This window comes from Athalia rosae, chromosome 5 (genome assembly GCF_917208135.1).
Source record: "Athalia rosae chromosome 5, iyAthRosa1.1, whole genome shotgun sequence".
NCBI classification, from domain to species: domain Eukaryota; kingdom Metazoa; phylum Arthropoda; class Insecta; order Hymenoptera; family Athaliidae; genus Athalia; species Athalia rosae.
This window is the reverse complement of record NC_064030.1, coordinates 10,073,514-10,093,027: the sequence shown is the minus strand read 5'-3', so window position 1 is coordinate 10,093,027 and position 19,514 is coordinate 10,073,514. Positions and strand designations below refer to the sequence as shown.

Genomic DNA, 19,514 nt, shown 5'->3' with positions numbered 1-19,514 from the left:
AACGACTCAACGAATACCCGGTGAAAAAGTGAAAAAAAAAAAAAGAAAAAAACAAAAGAAAATAAAAGGGCAAAAGGACCGACTGACTATACCTACACGTTTCATATGTCTACACATATACGTGAAAATAAAATATCCTCATCGCGATCCTTCTGCAGCGAATGAAATATAATTATGTTTCGTCCACACCCTACACGCGGATTTTGATCCTTGAATCAATACGAAAACTGGATTGCCGATGAAAAATTCGATAAATCGAAATTTTTTACCTCGAAAAAGAGAACAAAAAAAAAAAAGAACAAGGGGTAAGTGTAATTTTGGGTTCACGGACTCCAAAAAAATGGTATTCCTAATTTCACCGTCACCGCATTGCGGCGTGTCGCGTCGAAGTGAACTCTTGGATGGGACTCGGTGTGGAAGGGATAAAAACCCGTCAAGGTGAGCGAGAGAAGGTGCGTGAGTGAATGGGCGTATGCATGAATGGGGAGCCCTTTACGCACCGGGTGCGTTTGGAGTCACGGCACGACTGCAGCGGCAACTTTAACTTAGGTATAGGTACCTAGCCGACTATATTGGCCGGTGAGCATCAATGGAACCAAAAGAGCGCGTGTAAAACGCTTAATTATACTATACACCGAATCTCTAAAGGTCTAATAGACGGTTCCGATAGAAATCGATCCTCCTTTTCTTCGCTATGTAATTTAAAACCGGCGTTCCCATCTCTTACCGTTTCTTCGTGTATTGTATCTACGGCACATCATGCGATCCGATATCTCGTCCCATCTATTTTCTTTTTTCTTTTCTCTAATCCATTCGTTATTATTTTATTATTCATTTTCTTTTGACTTTCGAACGCGTTAAAAATCTCGCAACGTCACGATCGCGATCGATAGATATTTTATAAGTATATATACCGCGAGTTTTACATACACAAACAAGTTCATAGTCAATTATAATTTAATCGCTATACCTTTACGAATGCGTGACGATTATGAAGTACATCAACGATCGGGACCAGATTTTCATTCCGAGTCCTCGTCCGTGGCTACGGCAGACGATCCGGAACGTGTCGAACAAAAGTATACAACGTCTGATACAAATCAAAACTTTGTTCCAACTTTGAAGCTGTTGCATAAACGATTTCGATCGCCTGACTATAGCTGTTAGAATTGTACCGATTGGCGTGCACTTTGATCAATGATGAAATAATTACACAGTTATCTCTAGCTTCTATCGATCTTGTATTACATACAACTATGTGGAATGTCATAATTAACTTTAAGTTTCTATTCGTCTAGTATGAAATACATATATATATATATATAACACATAATCCTGTAAAAAAAAAAACCAACTATTACCTATAACGATACGTATGTATGTCTAGCTGGTACGTCCCTGATAGGTAAACCTGTAATAAGAAGGTGTTGCAATTGGAATATTGAATAACAATAATAACAACAATGGTAATGATGATTATGATAATAATGATAATTATAATAATAATAACAATAACAGTAATATTTACCAGACACTGGTACACAGCGCAGAGTCGAGAGTTCCCCGCGTCCCACGCATAGCACCGGCAATCATTCCATAACTTGCACAACTTCCATCTCTAGAATAGATAAAAGGTGGTGGTGCGGTGGCTGCTGCGCGACTATAGCTCTCGGTCCATTGAAAAACTGTGATGAAGGAAGTGTAGGAGTTACGGGGATAAAGGAATAAATGTATAGCTATTATATTCATTTACCTATGCATTGTTATTTATAGAGGTGCAAGAAAAATATTAATGCATATAATCATCACCGCATTTTAACGTTTAACTATTAATATAACAATATATTTATTTTTTCATTTTCTTCTTCCACTTTTTTTATTATCTACTCATTTACTTATTTTGTTTATTTATTATCGGCTATTATAAACAATTACGATCTCTTTACAACAATAGAATATGTATTCATATACGATGATGAGCATAATAGATATTATAGAAGGATAATAGGACGATGACACAGTGCTGTATAGCACTCGGAGATTTTTTTTTTTTTTTATATTCATATATCGGTGTGGGACGGTATGTTATTTATAATATATGTATATTCTGTGATCTGCTTTCTACGTCCGATAGTATAACAACATGTTCATCTGTTTTTTTCCATTTGTTTAATTGTTTATTGATTTATTTATTTGTTCTCTTAATTAGTATGTATCGCAGCGTGGCAAGATTACATCAGAATATTAGCCTCGCGCTGTAATAATTATTATTTAACATAATATACATATGTAGTATTTACATGTACCTATGTATAACGGACGGGTCATAAAAAATACTCGTACATTTCAACTTGATCGTTGAATTTTTTCAGAATTTTATTGTTAATTTTCTCTGTTTGCAAAATAAAAAATAAACGGAGTTGAAAATTTTTGAGAAAAGTTCAAAAGCGCGAGGTTAACCTCCGTATAATATATAAGTCGGTAATAATATGTAATGATAAAAAGTATGTGTAATGACGATATAATAAAACATATTTTGAGTCAACAAGAGTATAAATAAGACTAGATTTCGTTAGACGGTATTAAATAATTAACATAATTTACAAAAAAAAGATATCATACAACAACGAAATTAATTAAATTCAATCTCACTCTTCATTCTAACAAATGCATTTAAAACTCGCTTTCTCTCTCTTCGCACCTCAGTAACGACTCAATGTCGAAGTCAAAATTTTTCAGCTACAAATCATTGTGTGTAAATAAAAATTGACAAAAACAACATATTTCGGGTCGTACTGTATAATAAATGACATTTAACTTTTCCTTCAATTATCAACATGATTATTCATTCCTTTGACTTCTTATTTTTCTTCTTTTTTTTTTTTATTTTCTTCTCCCTTCTGTCATCGGAGAATTTTACTTGCATCGCGTCGTATGTATACCTAATTACACATGTCATGTATTCATTTGAGTCTCCTATCTTTGGCACAAGGCTACGTTTCAGTCGTAGCTGAGTTTTAATATCTGGCAATGGCTGCCTTCGAGCTTTTTTTTTAAGTTGATCAGCCCGCAGCGTCAGCAGCAGCAGCAGCAGTTTTTTTAACTTTGAATAATAATTATAAAAACAAAAAATAAAACAATTCGCCTCACTTCATTTCGCACGTACTCCTTTCTCTTACGCAAGCCGTTACATCTCGCGTTCCGCAGCCTATAAGATGCATAATGCATGTAAAAAAAAATTCATGTATGTATTTATGTGTATGTACAGGGTATTAGTTTCACTTTCATTAAATGCACTATGGGCTAAGAAGTAACCTGGAGCTATCTGTCTGTCAACCTATCATACGACATTCCTACATCGACCGATCTCCGAACAGCTGCACGTATTCACGGAGAACGGAAAAAATAAGATACGATAATTAAGAATAATTAAATAAATAAAACGTACTTTGTACGACAGCTAAAAGCTGGTGTTAAGTATTTCTCACTTTTGGCAGACCGTCAAGATTAAACGACAGCGAAGGAAAATAGTATTCCAAATTTCGTATTCTGTAATGGGACGTACCTCGTTTCGAGTAATGCAATAAAAATAAAAAAAAAATAAAATAAACAGCTGCCGGTCATCTGCAGGCTTTTTTCCGCCGATAACAAAAAATCCTCAAATTCTCCGCACCTTTCAAGTGAGTGGCAAGGATTGTGGCAGGGATTGAGGCTCGTCCAAAATTGCAGGGGGTAGTTCAACTATACCGCCAGGAACCCCGTGCGCTCCAATGATCGGGGATTCCCTGTCTCCTTCACCTTCAACTTCCTGTTCTCCCTCCGCTCCGGTAAGTTCTCTAACATTGCCGGGCAAATAGTCCTTCCAACTCCTGAATAAATACCTCGTGAACTTCCTCAGTTGTCTAAACTTGCAGTAAGTCGCTCCTTCGGCAGATTCTAGCTGCTGCGTCTGAATGAGAAATCCTTTTTCTTTGAAAGTTTGCTCCAGTTTCTCTCTCTGCAAAGATTTCCTAGTTTTTCTTTTTCTCCTACCGTCCTCAGGGGTTGCGACTCCCGGACGCTGACTGGGTGGCGGGATCCTTTCACCGGCGGCGTTCAAAAATGCACCAGCGGAAGATCCCGCCTGGCCCGCCGGTTGCTGAAGAGCTTCCCTCGGAAAGAATTCGTATCCCCTCATACTTTTGTCACCTGTGCCGCTGTAGTAGCGGAAATTCCCTCCCGAATCAACCGAGAGGCTTTTCTTCTCCTGAAGACTCGGCTTGGCTCCCCCGGTAAACTTGAACTTACAAATGCTGACTTCGGTCGCTGGATTATTGTTGTTCTCCGTCGGCATCGGCGGTATGAATATCGCCGATCTTTTTCTCTTCGTCGGTTGACCGTGACTTCCTCCCGGTCCGCTTCTCTTCGGTCTCGGCGATTCCGCGGGTGTTGTGGCAACGGTTTGTTGAACAGTCGGCGGCGTAGGTGGGGGAGGCGCGGGCGTAGACGCGGTGTGAACGGGGGTTGGTGGAGTCGGTGCGGGTGATTTGCGTTCCGCGAGCATCGAGTAGATCGAGTTGGGTACGATCTTCTGCTCCTTTACGGTCGGATGATCCGAACCGGGAGGAAGACCGGGGTTGTTCCCGTTCTGTGCCATTTTTTGGTAGTACAAAAATTGCGACTGCAGAGCCATCGGATGGATGAATACTCCGCCGTTCGGCCAATAAACGAAACCCGGGTTGGGACCGATCACCGATTCGTTTAAATTGTTGTTATTGTTATTGATATTGATGTTGTTGTTGTTGTTATTCGATACGTCGATCGATCGGAGATTCTCTCCACCCTCGACCGGAGTGGTAGCGCCGAGACATTCGACCTCCTCTCCGTCGCTGGAGCCTTCGCTCTTCACCTGACCAGACTCGTAAACGTTACCATGTTTTCTCAACAGCCGTATTTTCAGCTGATTCAGGTCTCGGATACACAGATTCAGGGGTTCCTCTTGCTCCGATATCTTTTGATTATCGCTAACGGAGTGATTTCTTCTAGATTCTTGGGTCAGTCGCTTTTCCAAAAGACTACTGATCCTGTTCTGAATATCCGTACGTTGAAAAGACACTTGCGCCGGTTGCTCCTTGTTCTCAATTTTTATTCTCGGACTGTTCAACTGCTTCCGTTCCTCGAGCCCGGGTGTACCAGGTAGTATCGTCCCGTAATTCTTGTAGATCAGGTGACAGATGTCGGCTTTCTTCGGCTTCCTTCCTCTCCTCGGCTTACTGTTGTCCAATGTTATCTCCCCCATGTAGGGAAGATCCGAGTATTTCATCGGGGGTCTGGGAGCGGGCTGCGCTTGTTGAAGTGGATGATGATGGGACTGCGAGTGAGAATGAGAATGGTGATGGTGATGCGGAGGATGAGGATGCGCGTTGGGGGTCGAGGTGATAACCGAACGCCTGTAATTGGGTGTTTGCGGACTCGGTGGAACAGAGTTTTGAGTCGTCACCGGGGGACAAAGTTCCTGCTGCATCGCGGCGATCCGCTGCAGCCAGCCGTGAACGTCGGCTATGGGGCTGGGCGTCGACGTTGACGTAGTTGGCGCGGGACTCGGGGCCATCGTTTCCTGGACGGGCGTAGGGGGCGAATTCAAGGCTTCCTGAGCCAACGCAGCTTCGTAATGATCAAGGTACTCAGGCGGCAAAGCTTGATGATGGAACTTGAGCTTCCACCTCGACTTCCTACGTCCGCGACTGCAAGTTAAATAATTTTTTTTTTGTTTTTTTTTTTCCCCTCAACAGAATGAGCGGCATGAAGGAAATTGAAGTTTTTTTTTGTTTTTTTTTTCTCTCCGTCCCGAGGTCTCCGCGAGTTGAATCGACGCGCGATCAACGAAGAGTACGCGGTCTCCGGTGTTTTTTCGTTTCTGTTTTTTTTTGTTTTTTTTTTACCATCAAACGGGGTAATTATATGATTCGTTCGACATCGTTCGAGAGAAATAAAGGAATCGAAGAACGGCGCGAAGGGACTAGGAAAGCTGGGTAAACAACCGGTTGTCCAATGGAGTGGTAGAGTCACGTGATACCGGATCGAACCGGTCGAATCAATCAGCGTGCGCCAAGGCAAGAATGAAAGCGAGCAATCTCACCTGGGCCTCGCCCTGCCAGAGGTATCCTGGGCGGGTTGCAGTCCCTCCGTTCTCCCCATCATCGCCTGGGCCTGGATCTGGACTTGCCCCTGCCCCCCGTTTGGCAAGCCGCTTTGAACGACATGCGTCTCTGCCTGCGGACTATTCGTTGACTCGTTAAAAGCGAAACCGTATAACGCAAGTTGGCAACGGGCGCCGCCATCGAGGAGCGAGAAAAACTCCGGTTCAGAGTTTCACGCCAGATTTTCGCTCTCCACTCACCTAGGAGAAGTCCTGACCTGCTCCCGGTCCTCTTCTTCCTGTGGTTCCTGTTTCACCGCCATATGAGTTATCAACGACTCCAGAGGACTCGGAAGATGCTGCAGCTGAGGAAGTTGATGGTGCAACTGATGCTGGAGCTGCGTTTGCTGGTGGGATATTTCCTCGGTTGGGGTGCCCGTGTCTATCCCCGCAGACGTTGCTCGAGGGACGACTTCCTCGGTCTGCATAATGCCCCCTGAAACAGGAGAGAGAGAGAGATATTTTTCGATCCACCAACCTTGAATTACGCACTTTATGTCATTCGCACAAGATATATCGATTCAATCCTTCGCGACTGTTCGGATACGACTCGGAATTTCGGAGGAGACGGTTTGAGAAACTGTGTCGTGACTTGAAGAAGTTAAATCAATGCCCACGTTCTAGAAGAGCCTCCAGCAACAGGTTGGTAATTAAGAATTGCGCCATATCGACTAGCAGATCCGTAAATTCGTGTGGGTAAAGGTATATGTATAAGGTAGACACCAACGCCGCAAGCAACGCGTACTGAATAATGAAGAGAATTTCTATAGGCTTCAAGAGGTACATCTCTTTCCAAAAAAACGTTATTTTTCTCCATATTTTCTGATTTATCCTCACTTTTATTGCTGTACGATTTTCGTATTTACTTATTTTTCTCTGGGTAAGAGACCCCCTTGAGTACGGTGTAAGCTCAGAGTTATCGTTAAAGACAGCTGTTTGGAAAGCTCAGCCGTCAAGCCCATTAAGGATTACGCATTCGTAGACTAATTAATCCGGATTAGCGTGGATTATGGCAGCGTGTAATCCCTCATGGAGTTTCACAGCGGACCCCCGCCTGTCTGGAAGAGGGCCACGATTTGTCATTCCATTGTGCGGTTCGGTCCGCACGTAAAATAAGACGCGCGGAAAGCAACGCGGAATTTCATAAAAGGAATACAATAACACGAGGTACACGAGCTGTCTAACCGGAGATCGGGGTACTTATACATGACCGAAAGAAGGGGATAAGAGGGGAAAAAAAAAAACAAATATTACAAAAAAAGAAATCAATTTGTATATGCGTTTAGTGGCACGAAGGAAGAAGGCATTACCGCCACTATGCAGCCTCCGTCACAGCTCTTGATGGATAAAAATATTCTCGTTCGGAAATAGCCCGGCCACACAAAGTTCTGCGTAAGCCGCCACCATTATCCTCCTCTTTCTTCTTCTTCTTCTTCTTCGTATTCTTCTTCTTCTTCTTCTTCTTACTCCGACTACTATAGCGAAACGAAACATGCGCGTGCCCAAGAACCTGCAGCTCACCCGCAACTTCTCCGCCTTAATTGGGCTTTCTCGATCGGGTTTCATCCGCGACGCATAACTACCCTAATTCCGGCTAAAAATTGTTACAGATTCATCGTTCGTTCTGATTCAGCTTCGTGAGATTTTTTTACGATCATCCACGGGCCTGAATTACGTGGGTTCGTTGGCTGACGAATCGATCCTTTTTTCTTACGGTATGGAAAAAAAGCATTTCGAAAATTGGGATAAGATGAAGTTTCCGTTCAACGAGGGAGGTGCGGTCGATCGGAGAAAATTCATTGAAAGAGGACCGCGCGCGGGTTGTGTCTGAAAATAATTTCCCGAATGTGCAAACAGGTATACATCAGATACATAGTTGAAAGTGACCACTATTCATACTATCAACAATTGAATCACGTGATTGTCGATCAAATTGATAGCCAATGTCCATTCTCAACTATAAATAGCGACTAATGAATTGTGAACACACGTCTAAAGTTCAAAGTAACATCAAATGCTGCAACTATACGTTTCGAGACGGATTGACAAGCTGCCTACCAGTACTGAAGTTAACTTATATACTGAGCCGCGGTAAACTGCAAGCAAAGTAGATGTAGATTGCAGCAATCAACAATGAGAGCAGCGAGGCGAGGCGGAATTGAATTGGAATCTGGAAAACCGCGAGTCGGAGGCGATTCTTTGGTTCGCATCACCCATATCTCTTCTTCGTTTCCTTCTTCTCCTTCTTCCACTTCTTTTTCTCCTTCGTCTCGTTCTTCGGCTTTTTCTTTTTACGGTAATAACTCGACGTCGAGTCCATCCGACTGACCCCGCTGCTCATTAAGTCCCGATTATAGAATGATACAGCCGGAATGATGCAGGCGCACGTAACTACAATTTATTTTTTGGCTATTTTTAGTGCTTGGCGTAGCGCCACTATTTTCGGCTCTCTCAAATTTCTCACTCCATATTTGGAATTATGATGATGATCCTTACAAATCTATTGCTGTTTCTCGCACGGTATATAATCTACAAGGAATTAACCACCGGCTTTGATTAACGCGATTCATATTACACGCAGCGCCAGCGTAACTATGCCACGAAAACGAATCAGCCGATTTATATAGAAATCGATAAAATACGATCGTCGTCAAGTGTCAAGTACTTGATCAATTGTAAATCGATCTGGTACAGATCGCGGTCAGATTGAAAAGTTGACCGTGGGTGGAAACTAAATTTGGGTAAAGAGAACCGAGAAAAAAAAAATCCAATTCTACCAAATTCGATTGTAGAATGTAAGAAATCAAGAAAGTGAGATCGTGAAAACTGAGAATAAGTCGCGTGCCCAGATAATAGTAATCGAATAAGAATTGGGTAGAAAAATAATACGAACTGGTAAAAGAGAGATGAGTTACAATTTCCGGTGAGAACCCTGACCACGGAAATCAAGATAGCGCAAATAATAATAACAGACAAGGGTTATTAGGGACTAAATTAATTATCATAATCTCCAGCGTGAATCTCGAGTCTAAATTAAGCAGCGGTCATTAGGGCCGACGTCAACGAGGTGTACACCGTACACAAGTTTGTTAGGTACCAACAAGTTGCAAGACTAGATAAAACGTTGAATTCCATTTTTTTTCGCCTATCTTTTATAATTAAAACCTCGTTTAATTAGGGGACCATACCATTGGCTTACCTGATATAGGAAAATTGCTTTCAGGCAACATGTACACGATCTGTTGTCACTTTTATCAATTATTTATTGTGCAGTATAAATAAAATAATTACGACGGATTAACGCGATTTTTTATTCATTTTATATCAATTATTATATACACCGATAATTATTCAACATTTGTCTAGTCAGATATATATATATATAAATATATGTTTGTATAATATAAATTGATTTATCGTAGATTTAAAGCACCATCATGGTATATTATAACATGATTATCACAGAACGGGTGTAAATAAAGTATTCGTTACATATACTGTGTAAAAAAGCGTATCTTTTATTTCTCTCCGTATATCTCTTCCTTTCTCTATAATTATTTTCCTTTCGTTTAATCGATGAATAATATCATTATTGGTTTTGTTTTACAGATAAATTTTATCCGCGTATCCATCAAGGGTTGGTTGATTTTATTCAGCGAGGTGCCACCGAGCGATCATATCGCGCAAGTTTCCTTAAATTTTCCTTATTTTTTCGGGGGGGAGGGGTGGCAAAGGAGGGGGGTGGCGGAAAAATTTGTAATAAAAACCTTGGCGCGCAGGCGCGTACAAATACGAAAGACACGTGGGGTGTTTTCCTAAGAGCAACAAAGTGATTTTAGACCGTGGTCTTTTGAAGCACTTTTGGCACTGTTCGACTCTGGGGCGCGCGACCACCAACCCTGTCTTTAGGCGTCACGACGACGCCCGACGTCGCGGCGCTGGTGCGAGGTGCGGGAGTAACATTCTCAATTTGGGCGGTTGGAAATTCGAGATTGCCCCATATCGGGAGGTGCGCCGTCGCAGAGGTGTTCGGGTAATAGCGGGAGGGAACTTAACTTTGCATAGCTTGTATTCCAAAGGACGGAGATGCGACTGAGAAACGCGCTCGGTATATTTTAAAACCCGCACATATCGCGCAGGCGCCATTATATACCTAACTTTTTATACAGACCGATATGTACCTATTCTCGCGCCACAGAAATGGAATTAATCTTTTCACCGACAAGAAAAAAAGACAAACGATCACCCGTTAGCCCAGACTCAACAAAACCGAATCCAGGTATCAACTTACAAAAGTTATATATCCACCCCGCGCGCATTCGTCGAATCGACGGCGTTCCAAATTCTCAATTTTTCTTCCAGGATCCGAAGTATACGGGTGAAACAGTTGATTGAATAAAACGTGGCGTTCGCTTCTCGACGAGGTTCTCAATGAACGAAGAATATTTATAATAATAGACGTACCCCACAACTAGCCCATAGGGCAGACCAAAATTGTGGATAACGATTTCTTCAACTTCACCAAATTTTCGAATAGAATTATCTATGGAACGGGGTTGTAACGAGAGGATCGTGTGCAGACGTCCGAAGTTCTCGTAATCCTTACAATTCTGTACGTGAATTTTTTGGACCGAAAGTTTTCCTGGCGACAGAAGAGTTGCGTTACGACTTATTTTCCGCTGAATCGTTCACGGTTTACGTTGCAACAAGGAGAAAAAAAATAAAAAATAATAATGTACGACACGTCGTCTGGGCACCCGCGCCAAACAAGCTCTAAAATTACCGACGTTCCATAGAGGTTCGAAATATTATTACCAATGTATGATATACGCTAATCATGTGCACGTTAAGCTGCATCCAGCATCTCGTTCCGATCGTAGTACCCCCTTTAATTTGGAGCTCGAATTTTGGAGTAAAAAATTTTCCATCAGATCCGTATGTAGGCGATCGATCTCGCGTCGATAACGATAGGATGAAAATAAAAAATGGACGAGAAAAAATTGTTATCAATAATATATCAATGCCGGTATAGCGGCTGTCATCGAGGCGTACATATGATTTGAGGTGAGAGCCGCGTCTGTCGGTTGATGATAAAAATCAAATGGTACGAGTGGAAAGCAGTTGTTGACATATCGCAGCGCGAGGTATTGGGACACATAAGGTGGGCGGGTAGGTTTGACGTATAAGGAATATAATGTGGATACGCCTCCGCGTAGTCTCGTATCCCGGAGCAGTAGAAACATACATGTAGTGTAACCGTGGTCGACCGATTACACGTAGTGTGCGTTCGTACATATTATATATATATACGTACATATCTATACCTATGTCGTTAATATACGATGCGAGATTTCTGCATGGTATGATATTCTCGCGGAGCGAAGACGTTCGTGTCAACCCTGCCGGAAAAGACGAAAGAAGTGCAAAACGCATCCGGATTGTGAAAGGGGGGAGAACTCGAGGTTGAGGTATAGTTAAAAATGACGAAAATAAAGAACCGTACTAACCGCAGGTAACTCTACATGAATAGCGATGCAATAACCGTAGGTCTTATAATTTCGAGTTAATTTTATATCGGAGTTTCGTTTAGCCGTGACGTGCAGAAGCTCGCGAGGTCCCCGGAGATCCGTGTGGGCCAGAATTTTGGGCATGAATTGATTTGGCATTCGGTAAGCAGCGGCAGCAGCGGCGGTTAGCCTCGATCGGCCGTAAAAAGGTGTTCCAAAGATGAAAAAAAAAAGAAGAAAAATATATAGATATATATGTTTTTCTTGTACCGTTTTGCCCTCCCGCACGCTGTGGGTACCCACATTTATTATACGGCGTTTTTCTGCTGCACCCACGCGTTTTACATTATTCTTGTAATAATAATAAATACATAGCGATCATCATCAACTCCGTGATAAGTTGCTGAAATTTAATGACCGCTGCAGCAGCTATATGGAAGTTGGTTATGTCGATTTTTAACCAACCGCGATTCAATATTTGCGTATTGAAATCTGATATACAATCTTCCTTTTTTATTCTTCTTCTCGTCAACGTGTGTACATCCTACCTCCTTGATATTATCTACGATCAATTTACATGTAGGTAAGATGCGTCCGTTGTTTTTATATTCCCCACATCCTCTAATGCGGTAAAATGATTCGAACGCACTGATATATGCAGAATTGCAGTTTCCTCCTCATTAATCGTATTTATGTACGCGCTCGATTATGATAATCCTCGTTATCATTTATTCAAGATTTAATTACCGCCTCTTTATATCCGCCCTGTACCGTACTCCGCGAGTCAATTACCGATAATAGACTTTTTTTTTTTTTTTTCCTCTCCTTCATTCACCGATATCTTCCGATCGCCGATCGGAACGCGAGACGCGCGTCTCGTTTTTCATCACATTTTAAAACAGGTGCATATCGTCGTGGATTATGTGGCCGGAATTTCGAAAAATTCCTCGTTATTCGTAGATGAGTATAGACACGTAACGAACGTTACATTGAAATCTGGATATGCGGCGGCCATGTTTCTTCGATTTGCGAATAGAATGTAACGTAAGCTCCGGTCTCTCATACACCGAGTTGCAGCCGGCGTGGGAGATCGTCAAGATCGGGGAAAGGACGCGTTCACGGGTATGGGACGAGGAGGTATAAAGATAGTGGGAGCCTGGAGATTGTTCCGATCGCGGGGGTTCCCCCGTACGTTGGGAAAAGAGGAGGATCACTCCTCCAATCGCGAGGCTCAGTTACTTTCTGATTGATTGATGTTCTCAATCGTAAGAGAAGGGGGGGTGGGGGGGGGGGGAGGGAGTAAAAGGGGGGGAGACGTCGCATGAGGCCGAGGTATAATACACCTGACCAAAGTTTCAATGACAGTTGTCATCTGCACAGCGATCCAAACGTCCTCCCGTCTCATTCCACCCTTTCTTTTTTCCTCAATGCCTCCGTCACACAGACTCCATATATATAAATCACATTTCAGATTATGTTCGTTTTTATTCCGCCGTATCGATCAGACTCCGAACGATTGTTTAGAGATATAATGCATGGTCGTGATGAGATAATATATGAAATTCTTCGTCGTTTTGACTGGATATGAGCCAACGCTTTTGTTTTACTGTGCAACGTTTCTAATTTAACGTTGAAAAATTTATAAATAGCTCGTGTACCCCACACACAACCTCCGAAAGAGAGTAAAAAGAGAAAAAAAAAAGAAACGAAAAAAAATACGACCGTTCGGTAGAAACTTCAAATTTTTCAACACCTGGGGTACGTAGCTGCAAGTGCAGTTCGAATCGCGCACGTGATACACAGTGGTAGAATCGAGGGTAGAATAGGGAAAAAAATTGACTAACACACGAAACGTCATAAAACTTGTGCCAGATTTTATGTAAGCGACGTAATTCTCGGATCCGTTTGAAGGATATTTGCAATTTAAAAATAAGCATTCTTACTATTCTATTATTACCACAGGTCGAAAGTCCACACTTACGTACATATATACGTAACCGATGAAATACTATAAACATACCGAGGTTTGCTATTTTTCATCTATGTTTCATCCCGTTTTATCTCTAGTCGAAACATCGAGTTATAGAGCGTGAAAGATCGGCGAGCTTTATTATATTTTTCAGCGAATCTCTATCGGGCGGAAAGATAAATTTGACTTTCTTGGAAGTGATTATTAAATCCATCGAGTGCAGAGACGAAAACCGCTTTATATAACTATCTCACGTACAACACTACCATAAAAGTGAATAAGCGCGACCGATGGAAGACAGGAAATAAGAATTCTCAAGTCGGTGTATTCTAGAATTAGATATCCTGTTTCTCGTGCAGACGTACGACGGTCTAGTTCGAAAGTGACATAAAAATGAAAATGAGAAAACAAAGAGAAAAGGAAGGAGAAATATTTGAGGGGATGGCCACCGATTCTTCATTGTATATAAAATGAAAGGGATGCCTGGTATACACCGGAGGTTCGAGGAGAGTGTAGAGAGGAGAGTATTTGTGTATTTTATAGCAAAGCCTGCGCTAGATTTTATATTTAGGATGCCATCGTGTAACCCTAGAACTACTGAATTAGGTTGGAACGAAAATACGAAAATACACCCACGCAACCACGGGTAAGAGAAGTGCGGTTGCCGTACAAATCGGAGACTCTGGCCACACAATCCGAGACCATATACCGTACCGTAACGGTACGTACGTGAAAATTATTGCCAATCGATAACTCGGGCGTACCTACGTACAGTGTAATTTAATTTACCCTTTACGCGCCCGTCTCTCTTTTTTTTTTTGTTCAACGATTTTAACGCACGCCCGCAAATCTCTCCGATATCAACTTCGTCAGCTATATGTATGTATACTGCTTTCTCTTACCATTACCCCTGATACGTCTACCGGATATTATTACACGCACACTTGCGCGCGTAGTCAAGTTCGTAAATTTTTATCAAACGCTTCCTTCGGAGACGCCATTCTCTTTCTGCGATTTTTTTTTTCTTTTTTTTTTCTTTTTTTTTTTTATTTATCCATTTTTTTAGAAATTCTTTTTTCTTTCGCCGGTACGACGCGCGAACGATTATACGTTACGACATTTCCCGTTTCCTGTTTCCTGCCACTGTACCGCTGCGCTGGTATTATATCGCACGCAATAATCGCCTCGATCGAACAACTTGTCTAGCGAAGTACCTCTACCTGACGTAATTTGAAACAAAAACACTTTTCCCCTAATTTTTCCCGTTTTAAGATCGAAAAACTATCCGTGATAATGTATATCTATGGCTTAGAAGTGCCATACTCCCGTATTGGGAAATATGAAGTTTCACCTGTCCGACGAATTCAACTTAATGCGTGTATCATAAGATGCTCATTTAATATGCATTAGCTCGCAACTCACTCCGCGACTTGTAAGCATTGGAGCGTTACATATCGAGTGAAATAAAATTTACGTATACGCGCGAGACTTTCCTCCGGGACGCGATCCCATAAGATTCGAGAGGAGCCTACATCCGATCGGAAAGAGATCCGAACCGATGACGCGCGTAGAATTTTTATCCTTTATCCCAACAAAAATCGCTCGTCATCGCGAGCTCTTTCCAATGCTATCGTAACATCGATTATCCGTATCGTGTTTAGACCCCTACGCGATAGAAAACAACGCGGCAGTGTGTGTGTGCGAGACGATCGTCAAGATTATTCGTAATCATTCCACCGTACGTAATTGTCGGGAATGATATTGTACGTGTACAGTTACATGTTATCCGCGATTGAATAAGAGAAATGAAATGAATTCTTTTTTCTATTCTCGAAACGCGCTGATACAATTCATCTGCATCTACGGACACCCGGAGTGACCGGTTGATTGATTAATTATATATTCGTTTCAGATTCAATGTGAGAAGAAGTCTCGTGATTCGAATTTTTCTTGAACGATCGTAATTATTCCGGTTCGAGTGAGTTCTTTTTTTTTTCCTTCTTTTTTTTTTCTTTGTTTTCTCTCTCTCGCTCGGTGCGAGGTGGCGCGGTGTGGCCCGAAGCGATGAAATGACTGAATGAACGAATGAATGAATTTCATCTCGAATATCGCGGACGGACGGAAGTTGGTATGTATCTGGTAGCTGGCGCGCCAGAGATTTCTAGTAGAGATAATCAAATGGGATTGTCATGCCGGCCGTCTTAATTAAGAATGATAGAGAACAAGTAGGAAAAGTGTTGCTGGTGGAAGCCCAGAAGTCAGTGGGACACGCGATAACTACGAAAGCACTGCGGGAGAACCGCGAGACTCCGATAAAACGCGTGGAATTGATACTTTTTTTATATTTGTTCGTACATACGCTGGTACAGAAAATAGAGAGGCATTTTGATTGATTGCAGAAGGTCATTCCGGGGCAGTAAATATTATTACATACAACCGCACGGCGATAACGTTGATTGTATCGTCTAAGCCCGCGGTTTGTCACGTACATACGTAGATATCGAGTTCCAGAATTGCATGGGAGAAATAAAGGAGAAATGCTTTTTTGTTTTTTTTTCTCAAATGAAGATAAAAATAAATTTATTAAACGCAAAGTCGCCGAACAACTTTTCACGTTTATTCAAATTTTATCAAAGCTAAGCTAATGAAAACAACATGACCATCATATATCCGACATTCCGTTCCCACAACCCAGAGGTTCCTAATGTCGCAATATTATTGCGTCGACACGGCCGAACGGTCGGTGGACAATAATATATTTTGAAAAGTAAAAAAAAAAACAGAAAAAATTGAAGAAGAAATCTTTCACTCACGGCGTTGACGTTCTTCGGAGAATTTTTAACCGTGGAAACGTCAGGATAGGTGATCATCGCGCGCGTCGTATAGCATCTTCGAGAAAACGATGTCGGCCAAATTATTGCTCCATCACCTCAAACTTCGTACTACTGATTTTGTTTTCTGGTTTTGTTATTTGGAAACTCAGACCCAATTCGCGTTACCTACATGTATATTTTAAAAGTGGGATTTTCAAAATCTGGGGCATTGCGCAAGAATCGGATATATATATATACACATATATATATATATATAGGTAAATATTTACTTTTCCTTTATCCTTTTGCTACATAACGCGGAAACAGCCTCGACGCGACTCCATCTACATATATGTATATCATACATATGTAACGGTCACGTAATTCTGTTGTCTGCAAGCCAATGCACAAATTAGCAGCTACCTGTTCTATTTTAAAATTCAGACCACACCTGTAGTTTCAACTATACTCGTTACCAAAATACGGCCTTCATTCCCATGCAACGGGACACCTGAACGCAGATAAAGGAAATTTGACTTTATAACATTACCCCGCAATGCGCAGCTGTTTTGAACAGGAAGTGGAATTGAAGTCTCCTAATTACACGTTATCGAAGACCAGCGGTTTCGTACGTCTTTTGTGAAACATCAAAAAACAATTTATCCCAACGGAATCTACAATTCCATTTACTGTTCGATATCGTATATACATATAAGAAGCTGTTCAATTTTCGGTAATTGGATGTATCGGAATTTGGACATTTTTCGTCACGTCGCGGTCTTCGTATACCCGCGTTGTTTTCCAACTGTCTCAAGTGCATCTCGAGATGAAGTCGCGGTGAGATATTGTAATTTCGCTGCAGATTGTCAGACAGAAGTCGGTGTATCACGTGGAGCTCGTGATACATAAAGCGATGATTCTCTCCCACGATTCTCGTGACACAATGAGGCTTGATTTATAAGATCCCGCGGCGGCGCGCGTCGCCTTCCACCGTCAGTCTGTTTTTCGAATCGCCGCCGCGGCCGCCGAAGACCCCTTGGGTCGTCTTCGAGTCAAATGTTTTCATCTCACCAAAGATCTCGTCTCGCTTTTCGTCACGAGTATACTTACCGCTCGACGAACGCGGAGAGAAAATATTACTTGCAACGCCAAGTGCTCCCTATGGTACGTATTTCAATCAACGACGCAAATCCCATCCGTCTTTTACGAAATATGAAATCTATTCTTCGTTTTCGACGATGTTTCCGTCATCGCGAAAATCTCACCGCGTCCAAATGTCCTCGTGTACGTATACCTACCTACCTACCTACCTCCTCGCGTTGTTTTTCGAATCTCGATATCACCGCCATGAATAATGAAAGATTATTTGGCAAAAAGTGATCGCCAAATTTGGCGGGTTGGAATGAAACGCGAGGTCGGCATTTGACCAAAAAGTCCGTTAACGGAGGAGGTAAGTAAGGCGGACAATGATTATTCGACGGCGGCGAAGCTACTACGCGAAGAGTTACCCCCCGGGCGTATGATGGAATCGACAATGTATTCTTGGTGTGCGGTGCACAATGTACATGAATGAAACTCTCATTCATGCGTGCCTCGGTCAGAAGAATCCCCCCCCATTCGAAAACCCCCCCATAACCCCCGGTAAGGGAACTGGTGGCTGCCTCTGGCACACGTGATCACCATTGTTAATCGCGGTCGGCGACGCGCCGTACCGCCGACCTGGCGCGTTATTTCAACTTTTTATCGGGGCGCCGTTCCCTGGACGCGGTTGTCGCGCCGGTGCCGCCGTTGACCATCTCCAGGGAAGGCGGAAACATAGAAACTCGTTGTACGTGCAGCGGTTATACGCGTATATGTTGTATCTATCGTAAAGTCGCGAGGATCGCGGTATAGTCCGGGAGATGTTATTGCCGGTGTAGCTTCGGCGCGCCAGTGATCGAAACTATTCTATTCCCCCTGTATATCTATACGTTATTATACGTATGTATACCCCGGTGTAGGTACTGCAGCGGCTCCAGGAATTCTCGCGTCTCTTACAAGCGCCACGGCGCTCATCCTCGAGGAATCTATCCGTACTCTGTTATATTTTATTTCTATTCCGCAAACCCGACTTCAATTGCCCTCCAACTATTTCTCGACTAACGAAGGCCGTTACCCAGCATACAAATGCGGTCGCGCGCTCCGTACAATACTGTGATCTGAATTTTATATATCCCATAAATCCCCGGTACTAATCTCCGGTAATTTTATAATTCATAAGGATTAATCGCGCTGTAACGTCGCCTCCGTCCGAAAACAGATAAGTCGCGGATTTGTGGGTCTGATGATACAAAATTCTATAACCATACCGTAATATAATCAACGAGTGAAATTTGAGCTTGATGTAAACACGGGAAACTTTGCTTCGGTATAATAACTATCGACTATTATATAGCAGCTGTGTGTAGCTGCCGGTTCAAACTATCGTTAGCTAATCTGCTGCAGCGGTATGGTATCAATTTTCATGATATTAATTCTCCCGTACTCCTGTAGCGCGTATTACATACCCCGTACCTTATTATATACCTGCAGTGCACCACGTTCCCATCCTACCGTGTTCTTTGAAAAATTTGAATAATAATGTCCCTCACCTACGCCTGTGTGTTATAACCTGTGCACCGGGATCTATCGACCGTTAAATTATCGCTGCTTGAGAACCAGCGACAGAAGAAACTACATGGACACAACTATTTATGTTCGTTTAATTCAAATCCATAAGAGCGGCTGCGACCACCGGGGGACGCACGATTACCTGCCTTTTTATACGTATTCTCAATTTTCGTTTTTCTGTAAAACAAATCCGTGCCATCGAAATGCACGGATTCAATTTTCGAAAAATTCGCTCATCGTACATGTGACGGAAAACTCGGAGTAGGCGAGATTTGCTTATCGCGCGCTTTGATTGAGTCCAGATGCGTGGGAGGCGTTGCACAGACGAACAAAACCCCTTCGTCCACACCTCTGCGGAGAGCCGATCGTTTTCATAATTCCTTATTAATTCGCGGGCG

General features: G+C 42.4%; 1 protein-coding gene and 1 long non-coding RNA gene across 5 annotated transcripts in view; one reads left to right on the top strand and one right to left on the bottom strand.

The window, feature by feature from the left end:
- Nucleotides 1-970: 970 nt before the first annotated feature.
- The window catches only part of LOC105688552 (serine/arginine repetitive matrix protein 1), a 21,654-nt gene continuing 3,110 nt past the window's right edge, over nucleotides 971-19,514 (bottom strand). The window contains exons 1-5 of one of the 4 annotated variants that reach the window (XR_007278561.1): nucleotides 9,378-12,907; nucleotides 6,380-6,614; nucleotides 6,119-6,259; nucleotides 1,529-5,723; nucleotides 971-1,411 (exon numbers count right to left, since the gene is read on the bottom strand). Coding sequence is in view for 1 of the 4 variants with exons in the window: in XM_012404977.2 (XP_012260400.2) it covers nucleotides 3,677-5,723; nucleotides 6,119-6,259; nucleotides 6,380-6,614; nucleotides 9,378-9,408 (2,454 nt within the window). In the remaining 3 variants the exon portion in view is untranslated. Of the gene's footprint in view, nucleotides 5,724-6,118; nucleotides 6,260-6,379; nucleotides 6,615-7,488; nucleotides 7,654-9,377; nucleotides 12,908-19,514 lie in introns of those variants that run through there. The other 3 variants (XR_007278563.1, XR_007278562.1, XM_012404977.2) reach the window with 3 other exon arrangements.
- Nucleotides 14,400-19,514, top strand: part of LOC125501052 — a 21,084-nt gene continuing 15,969 nt past the window's right edge. The window contains exon 1 of the long non-coding RNA XR_007278564.1: nucleotides 14,400-14,533. This is a non-coding gene — a long non-coding RNA (uncharacterized LOC125501052). The remainder of the gene's footprint in view (nucleotides 14,534-19,514) is intronic.